Genomic DNA, 11,025 nt, shown 5'->3' on the forward strand with positions numbered 1-11,025 from the left:
AACGATTCACGGGGTTAGTAGATTCCACTCAACTCATTTGAATAAATCGTTCAAACTGAAAAAGAACAAAACAAAATGCAACTTAATATCGCTCCATCTTTACGATTAAAATGAAGTTGGTTCAACTTAACTTCGTAAAGGTGAAAGCAAATTATGTTTGTAGTACTGAACTAATTGAGTTAATCAGATTAAATGGGTACTCGGATTAATTTAATCGATCAAATTGGAAATACTTAAGATCTAGAGCCGTCGTATTTTCTTTTTTTAGAGTGTATATTTTAGTTTATATGTGGAGCTTCTCCTATAACTTGCACAAATGTTTATTTTGTCAAACCAATACTGTAATTTTAGTTTTTGGTGATATTGTGGATTTCTATCTCTCTAGCCACATGCTACCTTTTTATTTCCTGTGTCTGTTCATTCCAAACTAATCTTTGCTAATTGTTTCTCCATAAAGCACGTCAAGGCATTTTTCACAATTGATCTAAACCTCCAGTTTAAATGACTTTGTTTTCCTTTAGTATCATTTAACTATGACATGCGGGTCCTCTTGCTAGTTGCCTTTTGGGTAGTGCTTCCCCAACGCTTAAATCACAAAAGGAATAGGTTTAAGAGAAGTTTGTCATGACCAATGTCGTTTTTAGACTTCATATTAAAGTGGCAAGGATGGATGTTTTCCACTTAACTGGAAAAGAAGATGCACTTTAGTTAAATACTTTACGTTACATTATTTCTTGTATGTGTATAATTTGAACAGTAGATGGGGAAAAAGATAATGGAAATTAAATGCTGCATATTGGCAATGTGGTTATATTCATCACATTATAGTTTTTACTCACTATTTTAAATAATCCTTAGCTTTCTTCCATTACTGTTATACACTTTAACGCTGTATTCCTTTTCACACACTAAGGAAATATTACTTAGGAGCTCATAGTGCCTCCCATTGTGTGTGTTAGAGAAATGGCTCTATAGTTGTTGGATATCCATGTGGGGCTATATTGATACAAACATGTTTTATGCATATTAATTGATAAGGAAATTAACACATTCATAGCTGAAAGGGGGTCCCCTGGCGTCCACATTTTGTATGTACGCACTTGCGTGGATCAAAATAAGAAGTTGCGCACGCATCCGTCGCCATTTTTGAAAATCAGGAGGTGTGCGCCATCTGGTCCACAACAACCTCCTCAATTTCTGTTTAATTCAATCGTTTTCTACACGTACTTTGTCCACGAATGGCGAAGCGAAACATGCATCAAGCGACCATGCAAAGCGGTAATTCTCCCCAACCAGCTTTACGCACCACCGACTCCCCGGAGGAATCACCGGGGAACAAAGACGGTCCCGAGCCGAAGGAGGAGCTTTCTCCTGGGGCCGAACCAGCAGAAGACGCCGTGGAAGGAAGCGAGGAACCCCGGGATGAAATGACCCTGGATATCAACAGTTTTAGGAAGCCTGGAGAGAAGACGTTCACTCAGAGATCCCGGCTGTTTGTGGGGAACCTCCCGGTGGATATCCCCGAGGAAGAGTTCAAAGATATGTTTGCTAAATATGGAAATATCAGCGAGGTGTTTATCAACAGAGAGAGGGGCTTCGGCTTCATTCGCCTGGTAAGTCCTTGCGATTTGAAGGGTGTGTTGGAGTGTTTCCTGTTATAAGTTTCTCCACAAATAATCATGCGAAAGCCCCGCTTTAAATCCTGTGTCTGCCATTGATAAATAAACACATAAGATAATTGGATGACAACACATTTACTGACTACAGAAATATTTTTGATTCACTCAAGATTCAAAGGCTTTGTTGTCATATATATAGACATTTTTATTGATTGGGATAAACCCCTTGATCTCGTTTTCAAGGGGTCCCGCAACAGCAACAACTTACAGACATACATAAACAAAAAGACAAAATGCAAACCACGTACAGCCTGTTAAGTAAAATTCAAGCAATGCATACAATCATTACAATTTGAGACAGTCGAGCAAATCAGTTAAACCAATATCAGTTATAACAAGTGCAGACCAGCTGGAAGTGAGATGATAATGCATGTTTAAATAAACCCAATGATGCACGAGATCTAACAGCAGCAGGTAAAGTATTCCAGTCTGTGGGGCTTTGAACATGAACGCTCTCCTGCCAATCCAGGGGACAGAGAAATACATCTGAACAGAATGTCTAACTTGATGATTTGGCGAGTAGGGTGCGAAATACTGCTTTAACTAAGGGGGATAGTTAAGATAAATGCATTTAAATATCAGCTGGAGCCAATGCGTGTGTCTTCTTACATTTAAAGAAGGCCATTTCAGTTGGTGAGGCATAGTAGCTAGAGTGTAGATGTGGCAATGCAAATCCCAGGCTACTCCAACAACGCAACATTCAAATATATACACAATGAAAATGGTGCAAAAAGAACAGAAATAAAATAAAACTGCAAGAGAATGTTCCAAATGAATGTACAGGTGAATGCGTAAGAAGTCGACTATATGCATGTCAAATAGAATAACAAGAGGTACAAAAAAAAAAACACTGCTACTAATATTGTAGTAAAAAATACAAGGGATGCACGATATTGGTTTTTTGAAACCGATAACCGACGATAATATAATATATATATATTAAATGTATCTGTAGTTTTTGCACACCTGGTGGTAAAAAGAGACTAGTAGTGAGCAAAGGACATGAGCATTACGACTATGAACAAAACAAAGCCAAGAACAGTTCTGACTTCAAAGTGACCATATTTATTTCCCCAAACTTCTTTCCTTCTTCAAACGCCTCGTGGATAGGTGAAAGCCCCGGTGCCTTTGCAGCTGGCTTTGGATTTGCCGCTAGTTCAGCAGCGCAGGCGTCTTCGTGCGCTTTTAACACACCATCGTAGCCATGGCGATGTTTCAGGCGACTGATCAGGTTGGAAGTATTATAGCTCGTTGCCTTCTTCCCTCCTCGTGGAACTTCTGCATCTGTTAATACAAATAGCAAGCGAACTATCTCACTCTGAAGCTTTGAAATAGTCCCATACTACCGACGACATGTTTGTTTACTGTCCTGGCTTCACGGCCGCTGTTCCGGTTTAACTGGTTCCCCGATCAACTGGTTGACAGATGTGGAGGCGTGGCCTTCGACTGAAATACACATTTCGATCTCTTCTTCTGTCGCTTACATACATCTTTTGGTATATTTGGCTGGATAGGAACACTTTGATGCACATTCAGTACCAGTGTGTGAGGTTGTGGTTACGATGGCGATATCCGGACGCGAACAGCGAGGACTACAAAAAGAAAAACGAGTTGACATGGGCATGTCTGTTCAAAACATTGCGAGCTCCAATAAATCATTTAAACCAGCTATTGTTGGCAGACTTATTACTGAATATCGTTCTTAATGTGATACCAAGTCCATCTGAGACCCGTGTACACCTTCAGACAGCCTCCAAGTGAAGCGCACGTTGTTTACTCACAGTTTGAAAGCAGCGTGGAGAAGTCTTCGGCTTTGTTAAGCTGTGATCCGCTCGAATAAATCCTTAAAACCAGCTATTGTTGCCCGAATTATCACTGAATATCGTTCCTAATGTGATACCAAGTCCATCTGAGACATGTGTACACCTTCAGACAGCCTCCCAGTGAAGCACACGTTGTTTACTCAGAGTTTGAAAGCAGCGTGGAGAAGTTTTCAGCTGTGTTCTGTGATCCTCTCAGGTAAACTGTGACCCTCTCAGGTAAACTGTGATTCGCCCATAGGAAAATGGGATCCGCCCAGATTAAACTGTGTTACATCTTCTGTGGCTATCTACCAGCGATCATGTTTAATATGAAAGACACACACATACATCCCTTATAAAAACGGCATTCTGCAGCACTCATCCAGATCACATGTGACTGTTAACTCGTTTTGCAAAGATAGCAGCAGAAATGTCATTAGACTTTAAAATGCTGATGGGTCATTAATCTTGGTCTCGGCAAACAATATTAGGAATCTTCTATTCAAACTACATAATATTCAGTGTCCATCGACATGAAAATAACAAAAAAGTTCATGCTGGACTCAAACCCGAGTCCCAACAGCGAAAGTCACTCCAGCCCTGCACGTTATGAGTGCGCCACGGATCAACACGACATATTGAACCACCACACTACAATATTTTACAGTACAAAAAAGTTGTTATTAATAAACAAGAATACAGTTTGAAAGGAGAGCATTTGTAAAATATCCATAATGAAAAAGTAAATCTGTTTACAGTTCTGTATCATCTTGGTGTTGAGAGATGTTTCCATAGCTCTCAAAGTGCACCAGATTGATGCTTTTAACTTCAACATTTAAAAAATGTATAATAGAGGAGGTTAGGTCCCCCCCCCCCCCACTTAAATCATGTCCATGGATAGGAAACTAAATACATGTGCACACATCTTGTGTCCATATCTTTCTGTTTTGGTGGTCATGCCACAACCGTGCACGTGCATGCTTGCGCGAGTCATGGTGAGATATCTGGATTAAGAGGTTGCTTTTTCTTTGCACAGCATGAAAGAAAAAAGAAATAAATGGGCTGTGATTTTAGTATTTTTAAGCGGAGGTCAATAATTTGTACGGCCCTCGGAGGATGTTGAAAAAATTGAAATGGCCCTTGAGAGGAAAAAGGTTCCCCACCCCTGCACTAACACCACAGTGCTGGCAACACGGGAGGAGCCGAGTGAAAAACAAGCGCCCCTCATCCCAACCCACCCACACCGCACGATCTCTTTCTTTTTACCCAAAAAATATATTGTATATTATCGAGGCTATTAATACTGTTATCGGGTTTATCGGGATGACGTCATAATTCCTAATATCGGACCGATAATTATCGTGCACCACTAAAAAATACATATGTGGAATGCAAACAGATGCACGCTTATTCCAAGACAAAAAGGAGACTAAGAGAGGGCAGCTTTTTGAACACGTCTTGTTTCTCATCTCTGTTGCACTTTTTACCGCAGTTTAGTTCGAACCTTGCACCGAAGTTGATACAACGATGCAGATTCTGGACTGTCTTAAATCTTAAAGTTGAAACGACTATTTATATATTTATCATTCAGCCCTAATTGAAACCTTCATGTGCATCACTGAGGTATCATCGACCTTTGTCTTCCAGGAAACACGGACACTGGCAGAGATCGCTAAATGTGAGTTGGATGGGACAGTGATGAACAATCGACCACTCAGGATACGCTTTGCTACGCACGGTTCTGCACTCACTGTACGCAACCTGTTACCGGCGGTGACCAATGAGCTGCTCGAACAGGTAGGACGAGAGTTCCAACACTTCAGATATTCATTTAGATTAGCATGTCTATCTAACCCGAAGCCCTTTCGTCTCCCGTCAGGCGTTTTCTGAGTTCGGGCCGGTGGAACGGGCCATCGTGGTGACGGATGACCGCGGGCGTCCCACTGGGAGAGGCATCGTGGAGTTTGCAAGCAAAGCAGCTGCACGAAAAGCTCTGGAGCAATGCACGGAGGGGGCGCTGCTGCTGACCAAGTGAGGGGCGCACTTCCTTTAACAAAATCCATGCAGAAAGATTTATGACATTGATGCACAATCCTCTCGTAACAAATGATTAATTTAGTGTTGTCTTGCCTTTCTCCAGCACACCTTGTCCAGCCATCGTGGAGCCCTCGGAGCACTTTGACGATGAGGATGGACAGCCCGAGAAGCTGCTGCACAAGACCGCAAAATACTACAAGTACGTACAAAGACGAGTTTCTGTTTCATTCAAATGCACTTAAAGGCGGGGGAGGTCGTTTTGGAGAAACCGGCTGGAGGGCGCGAGAATTTGAAAATACACAACCGGAACAAAATCTGCCACTTCCTCACAGAGCCCCGCCTCCAACACACACGAACGCGCACATGACCAATGAGGGCACGAGATAAGTGTGTGCCCCGATGGAAGGCTGACAGGCAGGTAGGCCATCCAGTTACTTTAGCCGGCTCAGATGATTGGTCGAGCTTTTTACAGCGCCACGGCTTCCACAGATGATATTTCTTTATGGATTTTTTGTCAAAGCACTTCAGATATTCATTGCTATCGGGATGTTCAGAGCATTCCATGACAACAAGTGTATCTCGAGCCGGTTTCTCAAACGTACCCACCCCACCTTTAAGTCTGTTTTACTGGTGTTTGTCAGTAGAACAATGCACGTGGTTGTCTGTCAGTGTAGCATGGCGTTATTCTCGTGTGTTGTCTCCTTCCCCCTAGGGAACGAGAGCTGAAGCCACATTTTGCTCAGCCGGGGACTTTTGAGTTTGAATACTCGTCTCGCTGGAAAGCCCTGCATGAGATGGAGAAACAGCAGAAAGAGCAGGTGGACAAGAACATAAAGGAGGCCAAAGAGAAGCTGGAGGCCGAGCTGGAGTCGGCCAAACACGAACACCAGCTCATGATGATGAGACAAGGTAGGGGCTGTGAGGCTGCCGTCGTTCATTCATGCTGTCCTTCTGTTTTGATGCTAAGGCACAATCCCAAACCGCCCCCTACACCCTACACCCTACCCTCTACCCCTACACCCTACACCCTACCCCTACCCTCTACCCTCTACTCCTACCCCTACACCCTACCCCTACCCCCTACCCCTACCCCCTACCCTCTACCCCCTACCCTCTACACCCTACCCCCTACCCCCTACACCCTACACCCTACCCCCTACCCCCTACCCCTACACCCTACCCCTCCGTTTGCGCGTTCATGCGGAGGGTCCGCCATATTGAGGGCTGTTCCAAAGCAACGAGTGTGGAGGGGGAGTGGGCTATCAAGCCCTCAAACAGCGAGTCTGCAGCGGTGCTGACTTGAGACCGGTCTCTCCCTGACCGGAGTCACGCTGTGTGTGTCCCTCAGGAAACAAGCTGCTAACAAGTAGTTCCAGCAAACATCCGCTGATAAACTGCGATGTTAGCGACCTCATGATGACCTCATATGTTTTGACTGAGGATCAAACCTGTGTTTAGTGTAGAAAAAGGTAAAGTGTGCATTTTATTATAAAGTTGTGTATATTTACAAACTAAGAAGCTTATAAACATCAGGTTTAAAACTAAAAGCGCTTTGAAACACAATGAAAGATGTTTGGAGTTTTATTTGAGTTATTCATTTAAACTTTTTGTCAAAGAGAAGCTGATTTGAAACCGTTGTTACGGTTACGGCACTTCCTGTTCCTGCCGGAGAGGGGAGGCCGTCCCAAAGCTTGCTGCTGTATTTACTCCCTCCATCTGACAGGAGGAGCCTCGTTGAGCTGCGAGTGTGGCTGCAGGCGGAGTTCACTCCGTCACGGAGGGGTAGGGTGGAGGGAGGGGTTTGGGATTGGGCCTGAATGTGAGTTTTTTGGCCTCTTCCAGATCTGATGAGGCGCCAGGAGGAGCTGAGGAGGCTGGAGGAGCTTCGCAACCAGGAGCTGCAGAGACGACAGCAGATAGAGATGAGGTGTGCTTCCTTTCTTTCTCTACATCCATACATGCGTCGATCTCTGACTAGTGTCTCCGAGCTACACAGACGGGCCGATTGATGCGTCTTTGTTCTGCGTGGTTGCAGGCATGAAGAGGAGAGGAGGAGGAGAGAGGAGGAGGCGATGAGGCACCGAGAACAGGAGGAGCAGAGACGTCCAGCAGAGGGGTTCAAACCAAACTACCCGGACAACGTGAGTACATCTGGATCACAGACAAACCGGCTGAGAGGTCAGCTGGTCAGGTTGATGACTTAAATAGTACACACACTGCGACGAGGAATGATTGGTAGATGTTAGTAAACAATAACATGTTCTGTGAAATATCTGTACCTCGCAAGTCCTTCATTTTCGCAGAATGATAATTGTGTTAAATCAGAGCAATTTCTGTCATCAGTTTAGTGTAGAAACTGTGTATTCTGTAGCAGTATGAGAGCGAGCGTCTGGTAGCTTCTCAGCCGGAGAGTTCTACTTTCAGCGGCGTTTTGTTCTGAAGGCTCTTCTTCACCTCCTACAGAGAGAACAGGACATGAGAGGAGGCGACCTGGGCCCTCGTGGAGCCGCTAATATGGGAGGTACGGGCATCATCTAGTTTCTCTATCTGTGAAGTGTTACCCTCGATATACATTTTAACATAATGCACTAGCTGGTGACTACTCTTTAAATGTAGAATACCTTACCCACAATTCCCACAAACCAACCAATGCTGCGTTGTGTTGCGTGTAGATGGCTATAACCAGGGCTCTCCGGGGGCCAATGGTAACCAGGGTCAGATGATGGGCATGAGCGGACGGGGAGCAGCCATTGGCCAAGAGGGAACGGCGAATATGGGGTCGCCATTGATGTCGGAGAACGGAGCAATGGTGATGTATCGGGAAACACAATTAGCATATTAGCTGCTTTCTTTATAGAGTCGCGTTGCCTCGCACGCTGGCAGGAATGCTGCTCCGAAAACAAGTTGTTTTCACTTGAAATAAGAAGGGATATTTAGATACATCAGATCTTGTAATTAGCTATAGGAGAACTTATTTTGAACTATATCTTACGGTACGTCCACACAGCAGCTTTGAAAACATCTTGAACATCTTGGAGCTGGGCGTGTCTGACAGCTTGCAATATATATATATATAAACTCCCCAAACAGGCGAAACCTACCAGTTTCCCCCCCTGTCTCTGCCACCTCCCTCCATGCCTGGTTCCTCCGGTTTGTATCCCGTTAATAGTTCTGGTCGTAAAGAACCGGGTGATTTGCTCCCGTAACTTCTCGTTTGGAATATGAGGAAATGAACTGCGGTCTGGCTCTCCCTGCTTATACGCGGTTTGATTGGCTAGCGCTTCTACTGTCAGATTTGCATAAACGTGTTTGATTGGCTGACGCTTCCAGCTCAGCTTCAAAAGTTGAACATTGCTCAACTTTGGAATCCTGGACATCCTGGAAATCTTCGCTTCGCTCCCCCACAATGCAGTTCGGCGAAAAGCGAGGCAAAGTGACGTCATCCCCATTCAAAGTCAACGGGCAGAGAAGCGTTGGAAGCGGTGGAAGATTCCTCTGAAGCTGCTGTGTGGACGTACCGTTACCAGCATCAGGAAATGTTGTGTTACAATATAAGTTAGTTGGTGATTTTCCAATAAATATTTAAAAAAAACAAGTTTAATCTGAGATACAACTCAAAATATGATTTGTTTGACTCAACAAGACGATGCTTTGTCTGAAAGCAAGACCCGATATCTCCCTGCAGAGTTACTTCTGAAGTTATCATATCTTCATCAGGTGGAGAGACATGTTCTGATATTAGACACATATACTGGGCAAGATTTCGAGTTTTTGTAATGATAGATAGATAAAGAGTGTTTAATTTAACTTCTAAGGCGTTCCTATAAAAGTTATTGTGGACAAAACTACTGCAAAATACCTGTATTTGTGAAAAACCTTTATTGAGTTGAAAGCACTTTGTCTAATTCACTTAACTAATGGCCTTATCCCTCTCTCCTTGTCTCACTGGTTCTGCTCTCGGACGCCGCCACTCGGATCCAAACCCGATGTTCTGATGTTCGGTGACTCACGTTTTCTTAACACTTAAAAACCTCAGCGGAACGATAGGTTTCCGCAGGGAGGACAAATAGGGGGGCGACCAGAAGTTGAGTCCCCAAATCAGCAACAACAACAACAACAACAACAACAGCAGCAGCCAGTGGGCCCTCAGGCTTTTGAAGGACCAAATAACAAACGGCGCAGATACTAACTCTTCCCAAACAGAGAGACAATTTCGTTTTGTGACATAAACCCAATCCTACTTCTCCGTCTCCACTCCACCCCGTGGATGGGATGTTTCACCCACAAAATGCACATATCTCTCACTAAAAGGCATCTGTTATGTGGATGAAATGCTTTTGAAAGACGATATATTTGGACAGCATATGTTTTCTGAATGAGACGGTTGGTGCTGCTGGATCTTAAAAGTATTCTTCAAGAAGGTTCTTCGTGAGAACATGACTGCTATCGTTGCATTTGAAAAGACAAACAAGACTGCTGACATTTTAAGTGTAACATTAGAGCAGTGCTTCTCAAAGTGTGGTCCGCGGACCATTGGTGGTCCGTGACCGCCCCCTAGTGGCCCGTGAGTATATTGGTACAATTTCACATTTTAAATAAATTAATAAATTAAAGTTGTACGCACTCTCGCGGGAATATCTCCGCAATGGAGCGAGCTTAAGTTTCACTTTCGATTGCATGATATAGCCCAGCGAAACACCTTCATCACACATGTTGTCACTTGTTTGTAGCATTTTCAGGCAATTTGTAATCTGTTCTAGAAAAACGATGTGATTTTGGATATTTGTGGAGTGTTTTTTTATTGGTTAAGTCCTTGGTATGAAAGAGTTTGAGAAACTCTGCCTTAGGGGATGTTTCTGTGGTCCTTCCTTTAAACACATACTGTGACTCTTATATAATTAAGTGTTCAACCATCCAGTGAGTGTTTATACAGCTTTGGGGAATCCTGTATTTCATGGTTACGAGTAATAAACCATTTGTGGGAAATTCTGTCTCTTTTTGATTGGAAATAATTGTGATTTCTTAACTGTAAATAAGCCAACATCCTAAAGTCCCCTTACACTTAACCCTTTCCATGTTTGTAAAGTTGGATCCGGTCGGTTCAGATCTGGATAAATGTCTGAATATAAAATATGTTTTGTACTTTACTTTACTTTATATAGCAGACTGTGGCCTAATGTGTTTCTGAAATGGAAATAGAAACCACCGCGAGTTCAGTTTATCACAAAATCTGTTTAACTATCAAGAAACTTTATTTATTAAATGGACAAGTAGAAAAAACCCTCAATCTTTAAGCTTCCGAGTCTTTTTTTCTTTTGAGTATTTGCGATAAATTGTCTCTGATTCTTACAGCTCCACCTTTTAAGTTGTAGAAGAAAAACATTTGACATCTTGATGGTGACGATGCAATCTGTGTTTCCACTGGACCTGGAGAGTTTAATATAAGCTGAATGGTTTCCACGGATTCTAAGGAACAGGTAATTACATTTCATTGAATGTCTTCCTCT

The 11,025-nt window shown here is 43.3% G+C and overlaps 1 protein-coding gene across 1 annotated transcript; it reads left to right on the forward strand.

Moving 5' to 3' along the window:
• The first annotated feature begins 1,153 nt into the window (after positions 1–1,153).
• Positions 1,154–10,805, forward strand: pspc1 (paraspeckle component 1). The gene is made up of 10 exons (XM_034096802.2): positions 1,154–1,613; positions 5,129–5,278; positions 5,361–5,512; positions 5,622–5,717; positions 6,231–6,427; positions 7,361–7,445; positions 7,554–7,659; positions 7,982–8,039; positions 8,191–8,327; positions 9,555–10,805. The coding sequence occupies exons 1-10, from the start codon at positions 1,239–1,241 to the stop codon at positions 9,705–9,707; spliced, it is 1,509 nt and encodes a 502-aa protein (XP_033952693.1). The 5' UTR covers positions 1,154–1,238; the 3' UTR covers positions 9,708–10,805.
• Positions 10,806–11,025: the final 220 nt, after the last annotated feature.

This window comes from Pseudochaenichthys georgianus, chromosome 2 (genome assembly GCF_902827115.2).
Source record: "Pseudochaenichthys georgianus chromosome 2, fPseGeo1.2, whole genome shotgun sequence".
Taxonomy (NCBI): Eukaryota; Metazoa; Chordata; class Actinopteri; order Perciformes; family Channichthyidae; genus Pseudochaenichthys; species Pseudochaenichthys georgianus.